Consider the following 22,916-nt stretch of genomic DNA (forward strand, 5'->3'; position numbering starts at 1 on the left):
CGGCTCCGCCCGCCGTACATCTCTGCTATAGTTTATGCCCGATTCTGGGGCGCCACACGCCAGGAGGCTGGTGGGTAGCCGCACAGCAGGGAAAAGTCACCATTTTTATTACGCAAACAAGACCTGTACAAATTTGGTGCCGTCTTCTGGGCCCTGCAGTATTTCCCCGTAGTGCATTAATGGTGAGTGGGGATCCGCCCCCGCGGAGCTGCCGGGCCCTTCTGATCAGCGCAGGTGATGTTGGTACCCGGTCGCAGCGGCGCTGGTTGGGTTTTCCAGTGCTGGGAGATCCCTGAGATCCCTCCGATCCCCCCCTCACATGTATTAACCTCCTGCATTATGTGACTGGTCTCCGAGGGATGACAGACCACAAGCGACATCCGGCGCTGCGACACAACACGCACTTTGTTGTCTCCGTGGTACGTTTCCAAATTACATGTGTTTAAAAGCGTGTCCGGCGTAAACAGACACCACTGTAATCGTGCAGCGAGGGTGAGGCTGCGCCCAATTATACCATACGCTTCCAAGCATTAACCCTTTAGATGAAGCTAGGGCTGCTGCCTTACCTGCGTGGTCGCTGAGGCTTCACTAACTGGCGCCAGCTGGACATACTGGACCTGGATATCATTGGCCTGAAGGGGGGAGCCGTCGACTACACCGGACGTCGGGTCAGCGGAGGCCACTGCGATAAGCTGCGCTCCTTGGAGAACCTGAAACAAAGGAAGATGGCGTCAGAGATGACCCCAGACGAGTCGTAACATCGGGGTCCCGGCTGCCCTCAGCTGATTCCAGCACTGAAGAGGTAAAGCAGGAATCTAGGAGAGGCTCCAGAAAACTATTGTATACTCCATGCCAGCCAAATACCGCAGTAATGATTACAGGGGTGGGATTCCGGAGTAGACAACCGCCGCGCTCTCAGAGATGGCCAGGAAACACTGAGTGGCATGTACGTCCCGAGCGCTGGCACAGACAACAGTAACCCTTGAAACCCCAACGTGTCTAATCAGGGGTAATCAGGAGCCACCCCCATGGCTCCGCCAACTGGACGAAGGGAGTATCCACTTATGGTGATGAGGGTGAGGGGGAATGGAGTAGTTATCTTACCCAGGGCCCCTTCTTCCCACCTCTCCTGCTTCCTGTGGCTCCTCTGTAGTTTCAAGATGGCTGTCCTGCTTCTAAGACTAGCGAAGTAATACTGAAGGAATGCTGCCACCCAATAGGTGGCGCTGCAGAGGTATCGTTCCATCTTCCTTAGTTGCATTAGACTCCCGACGGACACTGAACAATGGTGGTGCACCGCTAGTCTATGGCACTACATGCTGCAGTGATTGGCCGGCACTACATGCTGCCGTGATTGGCCGGCACTACATGCTGCTGTGATTGGCCGGCACTGCATGCTGCTGTGATTGGCCGGCACTGCATGCTGCTGTGATTGGCCGGCACTGCATGCTGCTGTGATTGGCCGACACTGCATGCTGCTGTGATTGGCCGACACTGCATGCTGCTCTGATTGGCCGGCACTGCATGCTGCTCTGATTGGACGGCACTGCATGCTGCTCTGATTGGCCGGCACTACGTGCTGCTCTGATTGGCTGGCACTACGTGCTGCTCTGATTGGCCGGCACTACATGCTGCTCTGATTGGACAGCACTACTCACATGACGCCGTCTGACTACCACTGAATAAAGTAGTGATAGCAGCACCACAGTCATCTTAGTGGCCCCAGTGGATCCACTGCAGTAAAGTGAGAAGGAAGGGCCGCAGGTAATACAATTCCCCTTCTATCCCAGGATACTTTTTTTCTCACTTTAACCCCTCAGTGACCAATGCTCCTGTTACACATAACGAGCCGTGCTGATTCTCGTTTGCACAAGCTGGTGACGTCATCACCAACTCGTTTATCGCTGAGAATCGTTCCCCTCTTGTTCAGCGGTTCGCATTCCTTCATGACGCAGTGAACAATCAGTGTTTAAGCTGCACGAGCCGGCGATGAAACGAACGAGAGCCGCACGATTGTCTGCTGCTCAGTCGTCGGGCCATCGTCGCTCGTTTGAATGATTTTCTGATAAACGCCCCACCAGCCTGCTGCGCCTTCATGACCCAACTGCTGTTTGGAGTTATTTCACAGTCCCCCTCCAGGCGCCGTATGGGACACCTTGCATCATTGTTAGTCCATGTGTTGTACCAGGTTTATTAATTGTGTGGCATCGATACGGTGATGGCACTGCCCTGCGGGCGGCTCCCCTCCGCTGACGCCAGGTTCAGGGTTATTTACATTTTGCTAATTTTATACACTAAAAAAGTTTTTGTTTTTCTCCCCAAGTTTTATTTTTGTGTTGCTGCAATTCAATGTCCGACTGCAAGATGGAACTGAGCGAGAAGTGAAGAACGTGCGCAATGCTGGAAATAGGGAGCCCGGCACCCATTCTAGGAAGCTGCCGCCGCGCCGTATCGCCAGGATGGGGAAGTCTGGACACAAAGTCTATTTACAGGGAATAGAAAGTTCAGCCATTTGTATTGACTCATTATCAGAGTCTCTGCCAGCTCCATATGTGTTTGGCTTGGAGCGCCGCAGCGTTCTGACTCGCTACTGAACATTCCTAGCGCAAGTATTTAATATAAGACAAACACCGGCCCCCTGTGTCTTCTCTGCAGGCTGATATTGCTACAACTGCACCAAATTGCTGCTTGATTGATGTGTGCGGGTCAGCGGGTGCACGGAGACCGCATGATGTCATCACTGGAACATTCCATTTAATTGATATTTAAATCTAAGCCACATATACGGAAGGGCTTCACATACGAGCGCCATGTGCAGAAGGCTGATGTGACCCCATTGTAAGGAGCCCCCCGCGCGGCGCTGCATTGAGGGGGCGGGGCTTCACACAAAATACATGTTTTGCCCAGAAAGTTGCCACTTTTAGGGCTCCTTCCCACGGATGGATTTCCGCCGCGTAATACTATTGAACCTAAAAGCTTAATGCTCCACCGCGGAATTCCGCACCGTGAAATCACCTGACCTCACCCGTGGCATGCTCTATTTGCCGCGGGTGTACGCGTGGACGGCCGTCCGTCACGCTATCTTCCACTGTAGCACATGTGACACAGCCGGCCGTGTCATGTGATGTGGCCGGCGTGTCACATGGCGCTGCGGCGCGTCATGCACGACGTAGGATCCACAGGTAAATATTGGGGTCTCTGGGGGGGGGGGGGGGGTGTGCCGTGACGGGCTCGCGGCGGAGTCCGTCACGGCCGTGTGCAGCCGGCCTTAGGTTGGGTTCCCACAGGATGGAAATCTCATGGCTTGGCCGCACCAAAAAGGAACAAGATTTCCACAGCTTCAAAACCCTCATCATTTCGCCGCCGCAGGTTTTGGAGGGGTTCGGCCGCCGGTATTCCGCTGCGGCTTTTCCTCCCCATAGAGAGGAGTGAGAAAAAAGGATTGACATGCTGTGGCTGTCAATTCCACGCCGCATTGCCGATTCCGCCCGGCTTTGCCATGACAGATTGGCCGTGCCGTGTGGATGAGAAAATCTCGCCCACATGGCTGCTAATCCCAGTATTAGGAGCTGCGGGCGGAATTGCCGCACAGAACGTCCGCTGCAAATCTGTCCCGTGTGAAGCCAGCCTCAGGGTAAGGAGTAAGGCCATGGACGGCTACAGACTGTCTCGGCCGTGTGAATGCATCTTTAGGAGTTGCTTAAAGCGAACCTGTATTTTCAACATGTTTTGTAAGCCCACCTGGTTCCCCCACCCCTCGCTTGCTGCACTTTGCACTCAGTTCTCATTTGCAGGTGGTCTTCCAAATGTAATGGTTCTCCTGTTGTTTGCTATCCACTATCAGGAAGGGGGCATGCAGCAGGCCTAGCATTCTGTCAGTAGTTCACTGCCCTGACTTCCTTGCCCTTACTTCTCATGTTGTACTGTATCTGAATGCCCACCCCTCTGCTAACCCAGGACAATTAGACATTTAGAGTCATTCTAATAGGCAGTAAACCTACTATAATGTGTGTAATGTATGCACCGACACACACTCACACAATGTAACAACACAAGAGGCAGCTATTGTGGAAACTGTTATCACAGCGTCTACAGATCTGTCAGCCTGCAGCCTGTATGTGCAGGGGAGCCGCCTGTTAAGATAGCCCCTCCCTCTGTTGCTATGGAAACATCTGTGTCCTTGTTACTAAGAAAGCCCTACATAACAACAGACAGTGGACTTCAGAAAAGTTGGAAGGGAGACCCCTAGGGGTGAAGAAACAACATTTTTAATGTAGGTATACTACAGAAATGATGAGACTGACACAAGGTAGCAGATGTTGTCTGATGTGTTACTGCCCCTTTAAGTAGGCGCAGTCTGTTCTTGCATCCCCATGTTATAACGATTCTGGAGCATCTTTTCCTATAATGTTGCGCTCTGCAGTTCCATTGTTGGGCCAACAGATCCGCATTGTGTGATGTGCGCAGTAAACGGCCTAAATAAAAGTACATTGACTTCCATTGGTCCACTCACATCTGCGTGTTTATTACATATGTCCCGCAAGCAAAAAAGAATGCAGCAGGTTCTATTTTAGCGTGTACGCCCTCTATGGTGTTTGCGTTTGTGCGGCGGTTTTAAGCCTGTTGCATGTGTAGGACAGCGTGCATAAAATACGCGACACATGTGCAGGACAGCGTGCGTAAAATACGCCGTACATGTGCAGGACAGCGTGCGTAAAATACGCGACACATGTGCAGGACAGCGTGTGTAAAATACGCCACACATGTGCAGGACAGCGTGCGTAAAATACGCTGCACATGTGCAGGACAGCGTGCGTAAAATACGCGACACATGTGCAGGACAGCGTGTGTAAAATACGCCACACATGTGCAGGACAGCGTGCGTAAAATACGCCACACATGTGCAGGACAGCGTGCGTAAAATACGCGACACATGTGCAGGACAGCGTGTGTAAAATACGCCACACATGTGCAGGACAGCGTGTGTAAAATACGCCACAGATGTGCAGGACAGCGTGCGTAAAATACGCGACACATGTGCAGGACAGCGTGTGTAAAATACGCCACACATGTGCAGGACAGCGCTCGTAAAATACGCCGCACATGTGCAGGACAGCGCTCGTAAAATACGCCACACATGTGCAGGACAGCGTGCGTAAAATACGCGACACATGTGCAGGACAGCGTGTGTAAAATACGCCACACATGTGCAGGACAGCGCTCGTAAAATACGCCGCACATGTGCAGGACAGCGCTCGTAAAATACGCTGCACATGTGCAGGACAGCGCTCGTAAAATACGCCGCACATGTGCAGGACAGCGCTCGTAAAATACGCCGCACATGTGCAGGACAGTGCTCGTAAAATACGCCGCACATGTGCAGGACAGCGCGCGTAAAATACGCCGCACATGTGCAGGACAGCGTGCGTAAAATACGCCACACATGTGCAGGACAGCGCTCGTAAAATACGGTGCACATGTGCAGGACAGCGCTCGTAAAATACGCCACACATGTGCAGGACAGCGTGCGTAAAATATGCCGCACATGTGCAGGACAGCGTGCGTAAAATACGCCGCACATGTGTAGGACAGCGCGCGTAAAATACGCCACACATGTGCAGGACAGCGTGCGTAAAATATGCCGCACATGTGCAGGACAGCGCTCGTAAAATACGCCGCACATGTGTAGGACAGCGCGCGTAAAATACGCCACACATGTGCAGGACAGCGTGCGTAAAATACGCCGCACATGTGCGGGCACACGCAAGTAAAAACGTGACGATACGCAGATCTCTATAGTGGTTGGCATGGGGTAAGGAGACTAAACCACTGAAGAGAAAAGCATGGTACACGGCGCAAGCTGCCAATAAAGAGCGTCCCTCACAAAATCATGTAGGTCGGGGATTCCTTTATTTATAAACTTCCATCAATACATTGTGTTTCAACGCACAAGGCCTCTTCATCAGTCACGTTGGGTTACAGGCAGGGGAGGTAATTTGTCATAGGGGCCATGAGAGAGGCACCCATCACAGGGGCCGCGGGCGTGCCAATGAGTGGTTTCATGATAAGGAGGGAGACATAGACGTGACTTGTAAGATGCTGCACCCGACAGTTGCAAGACATCTATCAGGTTTGGACTTCTCATGGTTATTGAGTTGCAGTAACTTGCATGTTCCAGCATCACTGGGCTCACTTACATTAGGATGTAGCAGAGCCGTAGCGTAATCTCTGTCTGGTGTCCAGAGCCGCCGTGCAGCCCGGGCCTAAAAGTTACTCTCCTCCATCGGTGAGCTGAACGCGGCTTCCAATCATCACCCATAATTCACGGGGCGCCGGTGCGCTGCAGAAGGTGCGGGCCCTCCTGGCAGCCCCACAGGATCCCTTATTCTGAGAAGGATTTCCTACAACGCTGTGGGGTCGGCTGGAGAAGCCTTCAGCCCATCTTAGCCGCAGATACAATCATTGGACCAAATGTGGAGGTGAAGCTCTGGAGGCCGTTAATGGACTGTCCGAGCGTTTATACCGAGACGCCCCGATAATAGGATACACTTCGCTGACTGACACTCCACCGCCACAGACCTGGGGAGTAAAACCATTACCGTATGTGAACTGCAGCGTAATCCATAGATTTCTATCCTGGGATATTTACAGCTTGGAGAGGCTCCAGCGCAGAACTCCATCCCTAATCCAATAATGCAGAACCACAGCCCTTTACCGAACCTAAATATTGAAAAAACACTAATTTTCCTTCCAAGGTCTAATTTTGGAGGGTCTCCTGGCTGCAGCAGCGCAATAACAAGCGAAGCGCTAAACGCCTGAGGAAGGCCGACTTAAGGAAAGAATCACAGGTCCGCGGGAAAGCATCTGAAACGGATTAGGTGCCAAGTAGATGAAGAGGACTAGTAGGAGAGCGCCTCCTGTGGCCGGAGCAGGCAGAGTTCACATGATGCAATGGATCGAAAACCACGGAAGGAAAGGCGTGGACACGCCAATCATATGGTGTCACCGGCCGACACGCCGATCACATGGTGTGTCACCAGCCAACACGCTGATCATATGGTGTCACCGGCCGACACGCCGATCATATGGTGTCACCGGCCGACACGCAGATCATATGGTGTGTAACTAGCCGACACGCCGATCATATTGTGTGTAACCAGCCAATACGCCGATCATATGGTGTGTCACCGGCCGACACGCCGATCATATGGTGTGTAACCAGCCAACACGCCGATCATATGGTGTGTCACCGGCCGACACGCCGATCATATGGTGTGTAACCAGCCGACACGCCGATCATATGGTGTCACCGGCCGACACGCTGATCATATGGTGTCACCGGCCGACACGCCGATCATATGGTGTGTCACCGGTCGACACGTCGATCATATGGTGTCACCGGCCAACACGCCAATCATATGGTGTGTCACCGGCCGACACGCCGATCATATGGTGTGTCACTGGTCGACACGTCGATCATATGGTGTCACCGGCCAACACGCCAATCATATGGTGTGTCACCGGCCGACACGCCGATCATATGGTGTGTAACCAGCCGACACGCCGATCATATGGTGTGTAACCAGCCGACACGTCGATCATATGGTGTGTCACCGGCCAACACGCCGATCATATGGTGTGTCACCAGCCGACACGCCGATCATATGGTGTCACCGGCCGACACGCCGATCATATGGTGTGTAACCAGCCGACACGCCGATCATATGGTGTGTAACCAGCCGACACGCCGATCATATGGTGTGTAACCAGCCGACACGCCGATCATATGGTGTGTAACCAGCCGACACGCCGATCATATGGTGTGTAACCAGCCGACACGCCGATCATATGGTGTGTAACCAGCCGACACACCGATCATATGGTGTGTAACCAGCCGACACGCCGATCATATGGTGTGTAACCAGCCGACAGGCCGATCATATGGTGTGTCACCAGCCGACACGCCGATCATATGGTGTGTAACCAGCCGACACGCCGATCATATGGTGTGTAACCAGCCGACACGCCAATCATATGGTGTGTCACCGGCCGACACGTCGATCATATGGTGTGTCACCGGCCAACACGCCAATCATATGGTGTCACCAGGCGACACGTCGATCATATTGTGTGTCACCAGCCGACACGCCGATCATATGGTGTCACCGGCCGACACGCCGATCATATTGTGTGTCACCAGCCGACACGCCGATCATATGGTGTGTCACCAGCCGACACGCCGATCATATGGTGTCACCGGCCGACACGCCAATCATATGGTATGTCACTGGCCGACACGCCGATCATATGGTGTGTCACCAGCCGACACGCCGATCATATGGTGTGTAACCAGCCGACACGCCGATCATATGGTGTCACCGGCCGACACACCGATCATATTGTGTGTCACCAGCCGACACGCCGATCATATGGTGTGTAACCAGCCGACACGCCGATCATATGGTGTCACCGGCCGACACACCGATCATATGGTGTCACCGGCCGACACGCCGATCATATTGTGTGTCACCAGCCGACACGCCGATCATATTGTGTGTCACCAGCCGACACACTGATCATATGGTGTCACCGGCCGACACGCTGATCATATGGTGTCACCGGCCGACACGCTGATCATATGGTGTCACCGGCCGACACGCCGATCATATTGTGTGTCACCAGCCGACACGCCGATCATATTGTGTGTCACCGGCCGACACGCTGATCATATGGTGTCACCGGCCGACACGCCGATCATATGGTGTGTAACCAGCCGACACGCCGATCATATGGTGTCACCGGCCGACACGCCGATCATATGGTGTCACCGGCCGACACGCCGATCATATGGTGTCACCGGCCGACACGCCGATCATATTGTGTGTCACCAGCCGACACGCCGATCATATTGTGTGTCACCGGCCGACACGCTGATCATATGGTGTCACCGGCCGACACACCGATCATATGGTGTCACCGGCCGACACGCCGATCATATTGTGTGTCACCAGCCGACACGCCGATCATATTGTGTGTCACCAGCCGACACACCGATCATATGGTGTCACCGGCCGACACGCTGATCATATGGTGTCACCGGCCGACACGCCGATCATATGGTGTCACCGGCCGACACGCCGATCATATTGTGTGTCACCAGCCGACACGCCGATCATATTGTGTGTCACCGGCCGACACGCTGATCATATGGTGTCACCGGCCGACACGCCGATCATATTGTGTGTCACCAGCCGACACGCCGATCATAAGGTGTCACCGGCCGACACACCGATCATATTGTGTGTCACCAGCCGACACGCCGATCATATTGTGTGTCACCAGCCAACACGCCGATCATATGGTGTCACCGGCCGACACGCCGATCATATGGTGTCACCGGCCGACACGCCGATCATATGGTGTCACCGGCCGACACGCCGATCATATGGTGTGTCACCAGCCGACACGCCGACCATATGGTGAGTGGGAGGTATCAGCAGGAAGGCGATGATACGGGGCATCTACTTCACCATTCTGGGTTTACTGATCCAGACATGAAGCTCCGTCAGCATTCCCATCCCGATCCTTACACTACAGACTCTCATTGACTTGAAGAGAAGGTAAGCTGTCTGTGTACGTCTAAGGCCGAGTCCTCCACGATTTCTGTGCTCTATGTTCCTTCTAGCCCCCTCATTCGCCCATGATGACCCCTGTTAGTGTTACAGCCCAATGCCAAGAAAAAAAGAGCAAGTGAGCAAAGCAAGTGCGCGGGGCGTGAGCAGAGAGCGTGAATACCCAGGACTGGCAGCAGGTATGTCCTCGTGATCACATCCCGGCACGGGTCTCCTACTGCTCAGCGTCCATCAGTATCATCCCAGCTAGGATCGGCCACATGATAAGTGACCAGTATCCGGCCCCAAGGGTAAGGGCAGCGATGGTGGGCAGGACGGAGCAGGAGAGAACATCCTGGGTTGGTGTTCTCCTCGCCTTACATGGGGATGACGGGACCGACTGATGCTCCAGCAGCGGCGGTGCGGTGTATGGTTCTCATTTAATGGGGTAATAGCTGTAATCACCATGTTTTGGTGACTCACCAGTAGAATGTGCTGATAGTAAGCCCGTATAGATAAGCTGGAAAGGCTTCGGCATGCGGTCACATTTACAAGAGATGAGTCAACAGACATTTCATTAACCAGTTTGAGGACTTCTACATAAACTCCTGACTGTTGCTTGGATTTAGGGGTCGCGCACAGATGAGCCGAGGTCATTACCGATATCTGGAGACCCCCCAGAGTCACCTGCAATGGGATGAGGTGGAAAGACCTCCATGTGATGCAGAATGTAAGACCGTAGAAACCACGCCGCCATGGTGAGTCATGAGTGAGCGTCCGGCTGCAGATAGTGAACCCATCAGTCACAAGGCGGAGCGGCGGGGTGGGCAGGCAGGACCCCCATAGGGTTATGTAGCATCGTGGCCCATGTATCACCCCATGAATAATGTAACCTGCGCTCACGTTTACCAATAAGTGATTTACGGGTCACAGAGGGGTCACCAAACATCTCATCTGCCGAATTACGTGGGACCATCCTCTGCCAGGTTACTGAATGTGTGAAGGAGGAAGCATCTTCTTACAATTACCCGGCTGGCATCACATCAAGCAGACGCTTCCTGGGCAAAAATAAAACACGTGAGAAGAAAAGCTCTTTCATCCGGCAGCGGAAGATCAACTTCAAACGCGGCCACTTGTTTCCAGATGATGATGGTTTCTCATCCGCTAAAACTAGCATTCATCCTTAGACGTCACCTGACAGATGATTGCTGGGATTGACACCGTCCGCGCCCCTCCGCTCCCATCCGTCTCTGTACACGCGACAATCCATCTCCGTCCGCGCCCATCCGCTCTGTACGCGCGACAATCCATCTCCGTCCGCGCCCATCCGCTCTGTACGCGCCCACCCGTCTCTGTATGCGTGACAATCCATCTCAGTCTGCGCCCATCCGCTCCGTCCGCGCGACAATCCATCTCCGGTCCCGCCCATCCCTCTCCGTCCGCGCGCCCATCCCTCTCCGTCCGCGCGCCCATCCCTCTCCGTCCGCGCGCCCATCCCTCTCCGTCCGCGCGCCCATCCCTCTCCGTCCGCGCGCCCATCCCTCTCCGTCCGCGCCCATCAAGGTCTAATGTATATGGACACTCTAACCGCCACCAAGTGATATGGAAGCTCCCCAGCGGATCACACGAGATAGCGAGGTTTCCCATCCTGCACCCAGTGGCCGACATGTCTCTTCCCATACGGAGTGGTACATCCAATTAGAGGGGAAGTCTAAGGGATCATCCACATGGCCATAAGTGTAAAACGCTGCATGTATTACACATTGTACCACTGTGAGCCGGCTAGAGCTGCGTATGGCAGCGATTGTGTACTGAACATAACAGCGTATCACACCTACGAGCTCACCCCCTTTTATGCCACCTACGAGCTCACCCCCTTTTATGCCACCTCACCCCCTTTGATGCCACCTATAAGCTCACCCCCTTTGATGCCACCTACAAGCTCACCCCCTTTTATGCCACCTACTAGCTCACCCCCTTTTATGCCACCTACGAGCTCACCCCCTTTTATGCCACCTCCGAGCTCACCCCCATTTATGCCACCTCCGAGCTCACCCCCTTTTATGCCACCTACTAGCTCACCCCCTTTTATGCCACCTACAAGCTCACCTCCTTTTATGCCACCTACTAGCTCACCCCCTTTTATGCCACCTACTCGCTCACCCCCTTTTATGCCACCTACTCGCTCACCCCCTTTTATGCCACCTACTCGCTCACCCCTTTTATGCCACCTACTCGCTCACCCCTTTTATGCCACCTACTCACTCACCCCCTTTTATGCCACCTACTCGCTCACTCCCTTTTAAGCCAACTACGAGCTCACCCCCTTTTATGCCACCTACTCGCTCACCCCTTTTATGCCACCTACTCGCTCACCCCTTTTATGCCACCTACTCGCTCACCCCCTTTTATGCCACCTACTCGCTCACCCCCTTTTATGCCACCTACTAGCTCAATCCCTTTTATGCCACCTATGAGCTCACCCCCTTTTATGCCACCTACAAGCTCACCCCCTTTTATGCCACCTACGAGCTCACCCCCTTTTATGCCACCCATGAGCTCACCCCGTTATGCCACCTACGAGCTCACCCACTTTTATGCCACCTACGAGCTCACCCCCTTTTATGCCACCTCCGAGCTCACCCCCTTTTATGCCACCTACGAGCTCACCCCCTTTTATGCCACCTACAAGCTCACCCCCTTTTATGCCACCTACTAGCTCACCCCCTTTTATGCCACCTACTAGCTCACTCCCTTTTATGCCACCTACGAGCTCACCCCCTTTTATGCCACCTACAAGCTCACCCCTTTATGCCACCTACGAGCTCACCCCCTTTTATGACACCCACGAGCTCACCCCGTTATGCCACCTACGAGCTCACCCTCTTTTATGCCACCCACGAGCTAACCCACTTTTATGCCACCTACGAGCTCACCCCCTTTTATGCCACCTACGAGCTCACCCCTTTTTATGCCACCTACGAGCTCATCCCCTTTTATGCCACCCACGAGCTCACCCCGTTATGCCACCTACGAGCTCACCCCCTTTTATGCCACCCATGAGCTAATCCACTTTTATGCCACCTACGAGCTCACCCCCTTTTATGCCACCTACGAGCTCAGCCCCTTTTATGCCACCCACGAGCTAATCCACTTTTATGCCACCTACGAGCTCACCCCCTTTTATGCCACCTACGAGCTCACCCCCTTTTATGCCACCTACGAGCTCATCTCATGGCAGATGAATAAACAGGGCATGAAGTATTCGCTGATCGCTCCTTCGCCTGCATGTTTATGTTCTTCTCGGGTCGTCGTGACTTGTGAGGAAGGAATGAAGAGGAAGCTGATTACTAAGACGGTGAGATTAGGGACTCCCCGGGGACCTCAGAAGCCGTCATTGTATCTGTCTGGGAAACCTCTGCTTAATAACATTTCACTCCGTTGTACCGCAGACACACCGATGCGTCCGATGGCTGGTAAACCGGCCGCAGCCGTCAGGAGAGGCACCGAGGTGTTGTTCTATACGTCTGCCGAGGTACCCGATATATATGTGACCCCCAGGGGTTCCCTAATGACCCAAATGGAAGGGTCCTTCACACCAAACACTGATCAAGCGAATGGCGTCAGCCGCTCCCGCTGGTTGTGTAAGTGAATGAGCGCTGCGGACACAGCGATAAGTCAACGGGCGACGCTGATTGGTACGGCTGCAGAATACAGACACCAGCGCCGTTATATTGTCCGCGTTCAGCACGATTCTTGTTCACTTTCACTCGTTTCAACGTCGTTCCGTCAAAAAGGGCCTTTTAACATTTATTAACCCTTTCCAATCCAATTTGTATCCTGGTTTTCCTAGGGGGCTTACTGTTTTTCTGCCGTTATACAACGGCGCTATCTGCTGGCTAAAGCCAGTACTGCATGAGGTAACACGTTGGATAGGCTCTGACAGCAGAGAGGCTGGCAATATACAGTAAGAGAACCCCGACGGACGTCTTCCAACATCGGAGCTGTACAGCCTTAAATCATAATGTCTTCAGACGTCAGACAGTGGATTGGAAAGGGTTAATGTGCTAAAGTGCCGCCGGGCTGTCCATCGTATCGAAGACCCCCGCCCAGCCGGCAGCCCACTATCCTGCGCTGCTCATCCAGACATAGAAGCCAAATATCCCTTCCCAGCTCCAAATCTGGTCTGCAAACAAAGAAAGAAATGAGGTGTAATCGGGCCGTTGCCAAGCCTGCGGAGATGAGATTATGCAGGTGATGCTCCGATGACGGCTGTGCAGCGCAGAGAGGAATCGCCAGGGCCAGATCCCACATACATCCAGGGTGCAGACAATACACAAGGAGTGCGAACTGCAGCTAAGAAGAGCCTCATAGCAGGTAAGTAAGAGGACATGACCAACCCCCCAGCAAATGTTCACATTAGCATACCTGTAGCCTACCCTCAAAGTCTAATAATAGACTGACACAGCTCACCCCCTCCCCTCCCTGCACACTAAGCCTAATAATAGTCTGATACTTACTGTTCAGTATAGGAAACTTCTTAGCCGTCACCTCACCATCATCACAGGCAGGATTACACTGAGAGGAGACACCAATATATAGATAGCACAGGACCCACCATTCACAATAGTCACAGCTCACCTCCTCCCCTCCCTGTACAGGCAGGATTACACTGAGAGGAGACACCTATATATAAATAACACAGGACCCACCATTCACAATAGTCACAGCTCACCTCCTCCCCTCCCTGCACAGGCAGGATTACACTGAGAGGGGACACCTATATATAGATAACACAGGACCCACCATTCACAATAGTCACAGCTCACCTCCTCCCCTCCCTGTACAGACAGGATTACACTGAGAGGAGACACCTATATATAGGTAACACAGGACCCACCATTCTCAATAGTCACAGCTCACCTCCTCCACCACTGTAAAGACAGGATTACACTGAGAGGGGACATCTGCAGGTTCTGCTGACGGGCTGTAGGGTCTGCCAGCAGGGTGCAGGGTCTGCCGGTGGGCTGCAGGGTCTGCCGGCGGGGTACAGGGTATGATGGCGGGGTACAGGGTATGACGGCGGGGTACAGGGTCTGACGGCGGGGTACAGGGTCTGACGGCGGGCTGCTGGGTCTGACGGCGGGGTACAGGGTATGACGGTGAGGTACAGGGTCCGACGGCGGGTCCTCAGCGTAGGTGAAGCAGCAGTCATGTTGCATCACCTGACCTGGCAGTAATCACGCTGCTGACAGGATGCAGGCGCTTATCTAGGAACAGGCGGTAAGAAGCTGCCATTTGCATCTTGTCCCAGCTGACTTCTGTACGCAGCTCTCACGATGAGCCATGTGTGCTGCGCGACATGTGACTCTGCATTCCTAACCATGACTCACAGCCCGACCGGCTCTTCTGTCCGTTTGACGTCACGGCTTCTATTAACGCCAAAGTGCAAATCATCGTCCATGAAGTATGGGCTGCAGCCGGCACCCCTGCCCACAAGGTGCTGCCGGCCTCCTCCGCCCGGAAGATTCTGGGAAATTCCATCAGGCTCGTCCTTAAACTGAATACTGCTTTAAATCAGAAAACAATAGTGAAGGAGTCTAATTAAATATTAGGGAGTCGGGGGAGGGGTGGGCTGCAGGCAAGAATTAGAGGCTCTTTGATGAGTCACCGAGAGCTGCTTCTAATTGAGCTGCAGATGTTTGCACACATCTGTCGCTGCTGCAGCACTCGCTCCTCGCAGTCCTAGGAGGACATGTAGGACGTCTCATGTGGAGTGCACACTTGTCACAATTTAACTGTGTTCCCACCATACTATGCCCCCAGACCCCCAGACCTCAAGGCCCTCCAGATATCAAGACCCCTAGACCTCAAGACCCCCAGACCCCAAGGCCCACAGACCCCAAGGCCCCCAGACCCCCAGACCTCAATACCCCAAGACCCCCAGACCTCAATACCCCAAGACCCCCAGACCCCAAGGCCCTCCAGACATCAAGACCGCCAGACCTCAAGGCCCTCCAGACATCAAGACCCCCAGACCTCAAGGCCCCCAGACCCCAAGGCCCCCAGACCTCAAGGCCCTCCAGACATCAAGACCCCTAGACCCCCAGACCTCAAGGCCCTCCAGACATCAAGACCCCTAGACCCCCAGACCTCAAGGCCCCCAGACCTCAAGGCCCTCCAGACCTCAAGGCCGTCCAGACCTCAAGACCCCCAGACCTCAAGACCCCCAGACCTCAAGACCCCCAGACCTCAAGACCCCCAGACCTCAAGACCCCCAGACCCCAAGACCCCCAGACCCCAAGGCCCCCAGACCTCAAGGCCCCCAGACCCCAAGGCCCCCAGACATCAAGACCCCCAGACCCCAAGGCCCCCAGACATCAAGACCTCTAGACCTCAAGGCCCTTCAGACATCAAGACCCCGAGACCCCAAGGCCCTCCAGACCTCAAGGCCCTCCAGACCTCAAGGCCCTCCAGACATCAAGACCCCTAGACCTCAAGACCCCTAGACCTCAAGACCCCCAGACCCCCAGACATCAAGACCCCCAGACATCAAGACCCCCAGACATCAAGACCTCTAGACCTCAAGGCCCTTCAGACATCAAGACCCCGAGACCTCAAGACCCCGAGACCTCAAGGCCCCCAGACATCAAGACCCCCAGACCTCAAGGCCCTCCAGACCTCAAGACCCCTAGACCTCAAGACCCCTAGACCTCAAGACCCCTAGACCTCAAGACCCCCAGACCCCAAGACATCAAGACCTCTAGACCTCAAGGCCCTTCAGACATCAAGACCCCGAGACCTCATGGCCCCCAGACATCAAGACCCCTAGACCTCAAGACCCCTAGACCCCCAAGACATCAAGACCTCTAGACCTCAAGGCCCTTCAGACATCAAGACCCCGAGATCTCAAGGCCCCCAGACATCAAGACCCCCAGACGTTAAGACCTCAAGGCCCTCCAGACATCAAGGCCCCCAGACCTCATGGCCCTCCAGACATCAAGACCCCTAGACCTCAAGACCCCCAGACCTCAAGACCCCAAGACCTCAAGGCCCTCCAGACACCAAGCCCCCCAGACATCAAGACCCCTAGACCTCAAGGCCCTCCAGACATCAAGACTCCCAGACCTCAAGGCCCTCCAGACATCAAGAACCCCAGACCTCAAGGCCCTCCAGACATCAAGAACCCCAGACCTCAAGGCCCTCCAGACATCAAGACCCCCAGACCTCAAGGCCCTCCAGACACCAAGACTCCCAGACCTCAAGGCCCTCCAGACATCAAGACCCCCAGACCTCAAGGCCCTCCAGACACCAAGACTCCCAGACCTCAAGGCCCTCCAGACACCAAGACTCCCAGACCTCAAGGCCCTCCAGACATCAAGCCCCCCAGACCTCAAGGCCCTCCAGACACCAAGACTCCCAGACCTCAAGGCCCTCCAGACACCAAGACTCCCAGACCTCAAGGCCCTCCAGACATCAAGCCCCCCAGACCTCAAGGCCCTCCAGACATCAAGCCCCCCAGACCTCAAGGCCCTCCAGACATCAAGCTCCCCAGACCTCAAGGCCCTCCAGACATCAAGCCCCCCAGACCTCAAGGACCTCCAGACATCAAGACCCCTAGACCTCAAGGCCCTCCAGACATCAAGACTCCCAGACCTCAAGACCCCCAGACCTCAAGGCCCTCCAGACACCAAGACCCCCAGACCTGCCACCTTCTGATCTGCAGCAGATTCAATAACTTGTAACTTACTGAATGAAATCCCTTCTTGCTAAGGGAAGCGACTTGTTATTCGTATAGCGCCAACTTATTCCACAGCGCTTTCAGGTAATTTATTTATTACCCCTTCCCCCCTCCCCCCCACCAAACTTTGGGCTCATTTTATCAACCTTGGAAGGATGGTAGGCTGAGTCAACCTTGAGCTGGCTACCTGACTCGCAACCTTCAGGTCGTGAGCGAGAACTACATTCAGCTGCCTTAGTGCTGAGGAGTCCAGTGGGCAGTCCTAATCTGTGACCGACGGCCATCTGGGTGTTAGTAGAGTTGGCTGTACAAGATGCCTCATACAGGAAAGGCTGCCAATCATTCAGCAAGAGCGCCCACTGGGTTCTCACGGGACAGAAATCCCGCGGCTTGGCCGCACCAAAAAAATCACAAGATTTCCGCAGGAGAGACGCAGCATTTCATCACGGGTTTTGGAGCGGTTCGGCCGCTGGTATTTCGCTGCGGCTTTCTCTCTCCACATAGAGAGGAGTGAGGCCACAGCGGGAAAAAAAAGAAGTGACATGCCGTGGAATTGAATTTCGCGCCGCGTGTCCGTTTCCGCACGGCTTTGCTGCAACAGATCAGCCGTTCCGTGTGGATGGGATTTTTGCAAAATCTCATCCTGGGATTAGGAGCCGCGGGTGGAATTGCTGCACGGAAATTCCTCCCCATGTGAACCCAACCTAAGCATGCAAAGAGCTGGGATTTACACTATGGTAACAAACATATTGGGGCCCCCACCAATCCTCTGCTGTCAGGAGAAAGGAATAAGCAAATCAGATGTGTAGAACAGTACTCCATCTTCCAATCAGATGGCGGCACGTGGGCCTGGCGGTCACCCAGAGGGCGGTTTCTACATGACTGCATCGTCCTACCAGTGAGGTTTGGAGCAGTTTCTGTAATGGTGGTGGGGATTCTGCTAGGAAGGACTAGTGCCATTGGTTATAGTGAAGACCACCTCCAACACCAATGGGCACAGAGACCTCCCGGACAATGTGGCATCACCCACCCTGTGGTAATACTCTGGTACCGCTCCGTGTCTCCACCAACAGCTACATCATTTACTACATTATATAGATATAGTCAGCTCCGTAAGAGCCGGGTGAATATTCCCTCTCCCAATATGTATATGTTGGCTTATGTTGACCCTAGTAGTCACTCTATGTCGTCATTTGTGGACTGAAAGTGGGTAATGTTTGATGGGAAGAAACAAATAAGGTAAGAACTAAGCATGACGTCTTCGGTCAGGGATGGTTCCCAACAGAGTAGCTCAGCTCAGCCATTACATCTCGACAGGCACCAAAAAAAAGACAATACAAGGCATTTTGCCCAGTGGCGCCCAAACCTTCCCAGTTGGCCTAATCTATTGGCAATGAAGTGTTCCATTAAACCGCTTGGAAGATCTCAGGGGGCGAAAAACCCAGCCGAAAAACCCATACGTGGAGCGTATGGGCGACTCCCCCAAGGTGAACAACCTGTAGGAAAGCGTCCGGACCCTTCTTTCTCCATGAGGAAATCAGCCGGGGAATATCGTACCTGAACATCCTACAGATATGGCTTCTGCCGCAGCCAGAACAGGAAACGCCACCAGGACGCCCCTCATTATCATAATGACGTCAGAAGCGCCTATCAAACAGATGGATTGGCCGTGCAAGTGGTGACCATAGTGAACTTCTTCCTTGGCCTCCACGTTGACCCTACGCCTTGTGATTAGAGTCTACATGCCCCCATACCGCCTGCCATGATCTGTGGGGAAGCATCACAGACGTCATTGCCGCACTCCATCATGATTGTCTACGGGTATGGCAGGAAGGGGACCGCAGGCTCCATGTGTGTCCGATGACAAAGGGAGCCACACTTATAACTTCTGATGCGGAGAACATTCTTGATGTTGTGCAACAAACCTTTTTGGGTTTCTGTTTCTATTGATTTATATATTTGAGTGTCATTAAATAGAGTTCTGAGGTGTCGCATCGGGGGGATCACTGGGAATAACGCTGTAAGCCAAAGCCAGAGTCTGACCATGTATCGATGGCTGTTTGGGGGCTTCGGTCCCTCATCGGTGTGCAGCAGGTTAGCTGGCTTGGTGAGAGGCCTATATTTCCCAGAGGAGCATAGATGGCCTTATAAGTCTCCTCACACCGTCTAGGAGGTCTCATTAAAGACAAACCATACCCTTCTCGGCCCACATCTACAGGCCTCTCCATAGCCAAGCCAGAAATCTACTGGACACAGATGAGTATGGTAGCCTATTCCTTCAGGAGAAGACTCAAGTTTTGGAAATTCTGCTCCCATATCTCTATCTGTCCTATATAATACACAGAGAGAAGGTCCCACTCCCCTATCCTTATACAGCAGGTCCGAGCAGTGTAGATGTGAGTCCAGCACTGAGATGAGATAGAACACTTCCTAGAGTCTTCAGCAGCAGTGTCTCTGCTTCTCTCACTTTGCAGCACATTGACTTCTATGGGCAGCAGTGAAACCATCTATCCCGACTATCAAGATATATTTTAGTAGTGAATTAAGAGTGGATGATCATGGCTGGGGGACTCATCCGAGTGCCACGACCTGCTTAACCGGCTGATCAGTGGGAGTGCCAGGAGTTGGCAGCCCTTGGTGATCTGATATTGACGACCCATCCTCAAGATAAGTCAGTAATTTATTTCTATAAATACGCTGCTGTTTTCAGACACGGGCAACTAGATCCTCCCCCTCGTTCCTGGAGTGCTGCCCATGAATCAGCTGTGCCAGCATCCATGGGTATCCAGATGGTAGCAGTCACATGATTGGCTCTCGGGACTATTTCCACAGCTGCGTCCACTTCTGCGCAGTTGCTGAACACTTCCAATGCAATTCATGGGCAGCAGGAACTGGAACCTTCCGGTAAGGAATGGGGTCATTACAGTGGCCTGTGTCAGGGCACTGCAGACGTAACTGGAAAGTGGTGAACGCCTCGAAGCTGTGACAGTCGGGCTTGTCATACCGCACGTGGCTGGTGAAGCCGCCTGCAGAGGACCACCCAGGAGTCACAGTAAAGCCCCGCACTGAAGTCCTGGCATGAATAACCCATCTGAAGAATTCAAAAACTTTCAGATTGCAGCAACTTTGGTGGGTGGATTTCCTGTCCGAAGTAACCAATGACAACAAGTCATTGTGCGCCGTGTGGTTGAGGGCGTCCCGCGGCGGGCAGGGCTTCACCTCTAGGAATAACTGGTAAATGTTTGACTGTTGCTTATGTTCTGCCTCCGATGAGAGGAGCCGGCCGGTGAGGTGGCTGCTAGCAGAGAGTTGCGGTCGCCGTTACATCAACATCTTATCATCACAATGCTGCCACTTTGACAAGTGTTCAGCCGAGAGTCGGGAAGACGTCCAGTAAGGCTCCTGCAGCGTATGGAAGCGGCTATACTGTTACCTTATATCCCGTACCGCAGAGAACACACCGAGCTCCAGCAGGTGGCGCTCCACAACGCCGCAGGACTCTACGCGGACGACCAATCAGCTGCATTTAACGAGGATCGGCCATATAATGTGCCGTGAGCGACAAGCACTGCTGCTCAATCAGCCCATCGGCAACGGGATTGTAGTGTCTGAAGACAAGCGGCAATGTAACGGAGGACCAAAGGTACCGGCGCCGGCTGGACACTAAGGGCTTATTCACATCCGTATGCTTGCAGCGGGGTTATACAGCTAGGCGCTATTAGATCACATATTATATCCTATGCTGGTCCAACTTTTAGGAGTCACCCATTCAAGTCAATGGGAGCGCAGAACAGCCCAATAACAGAGCAAACAGAGGGGGGATGTTCTATGATAAATACTAAGCAATTCCTAGGGGGAAAAACTGGACTACCTGCAGGATGTAATGTGTGTGCAAGAAAACCAACAGAAGGACAAGGCTGACGCGGAGACGCAAACGGCGGACGAGCCTACAGACGCCACACGGTGCTCATCAAGCGCTAAAACCGGACACGCTTGTGTCAATGAGGCCTGGACGGCAGAGCTGGAGTTGGCCTATAGCGGTATAACCGTCAGTACTCGGATACCCCTCGGCCTGAAGGACACTGCCCTCTCCTGGTTCTCCTCTTACCTGTCTGACCGCTCTTTCAGTGTCTCCTTTGCTGGCTCTACCTCCCCTCCTCTTCCCCTTGCTGTTGGGGTACCCCAGGGCTCGGTCCTCGGCCCCCTCCTTTTCTCCATCTACCCAGTCCCTATTGGACAAACCATCAGGAGATTTGGCCTCCAATACCCCCTCTATGCTGATGACACCCAGCTATACACCTCTGCCCGTGACATCTCTGCACCTTTACTCCAAAACATCACCAACTGTCTGTCCGCTGTCTCTAACACTATGTCCTCTCTCTACCTAAAACTAAACCTCTCTAAAACTGACCTGCTGGTATTTCCACCCTCCACTAACCGACCTCATCCTGACATCTCCATCTCAGTGTGTGGCACCATAACTCCCAGCATGCCAGCTGCCTTGGGGTCATATCCGACTCCGATCTCTCCTTTACCCCCTACATCCAATCTCTCGCCCGAACATGTCAGCTGCACCTCAAGAACATCACAAGAATCCGCTCTTTTCTCACCGTGGACACGCTATAAACGCTCACTGTTGCCCTCATCCACTCCCGGCTCGATTATTGCAACTCGTTGCTGATCGGCCTCCCCTGCACCAGACTCTACCCCCTCCAATCCATCCTGAATGCGGCAGCCAGGCTCATCTTCCTGTCCAGCCGCTACTCGGACGCCTCTGCCCTGTGCCAGCCACTGCCAGGCTGCCCGTTACATACAGAATACAATTCACACTCACCACCCTCATCCATAAAGCCTCCACAGCACCGCGCCCCCCTATATTGTATCCCTCATCCACAGCACCTCCCCGCCCTCTATTGTATCCCTCATCCACAGCACCGCGCTGCCCTACATTGTATCCCTCATCCACAGCACCGCCCTACATTGTATCCCTCATACACAGCACCTCCCCGCCCTACATTGTATCCCTCATCCACAGCACCTCCCCGCCCTCTATTGTATCCCTCATACACAGCACCTCCCCGCCCTACATTGTATCCCTCATCCACAGCACCTCCCCGCCCTCTATTGTATCCCTCATCCACAGCACCGCGCTGCCCTACATTGTATCCCTCATCCACAGCACCGCCCCGCCCTACATTGTATCCCTCATCCACAGCACCGTGCCGCCCTACATTGTATCCCTCATCCACAGCACCTCCCCGCCCTCTATTGTATCCCTCATCCACAGCACCGCGCTGCCCTACATTGTATCCCTCATCCACAGCACCGCACCGCCCTACATTGTATCCCTCATCCACAGCACCGCTCTGCCCTACATTGTATCCCTCATACACAGCACCGTGCCGCCCTACATTGTATCCCTCATCCACAGCACCTCCCCGCCCTCTATTGTATCCCTCATCCACAGCACCGCGCTGCCCTACATTGTATCCCTCATCCACAGCACCGCCCTACATTGTATCCCTCATCCACAGCACCGCTCTGCCCTACATTGTATCCCTCAT

General features: G+C 53.7%; 1 protein-coding gene across 1 annotated transcript in view; it reads right to left on the bottom strand.

Moving 5' to 3' along the window:
* BANP (BTG3 associated nuclear protein) overlaps positions 1-22,916 on the bottom strand; it is a 364,607-nt gene that overhangs the window by 9,444 nt on the left and 332,247 nt on the right. The window contains exon 12 of the mRNA XM_066583886.1: positions 567-710. Coding sequence (XP_066439983.1) covers positions 567-710 — 144 coding nt within the window. The remainder of the gene's footprint in view (positions 1-566; positions 711-22,916) is intronic.

Source organism: Eleutherodactylus coqui, chromosome 11, assembly GCF_035609145.1.
Source record: "Eleutherodactylus coqui strain aEleCoq1 chromosome 11, aEleCoq1.hap1, whole genome shotgun sequence".
Lineage (NCBI taxonomy): Eukaryota > Metazoa > Chordata > Amphibia > Anura > Eleutherodactylidae > Eleutherodactylus > Eleutherodactylus coqui.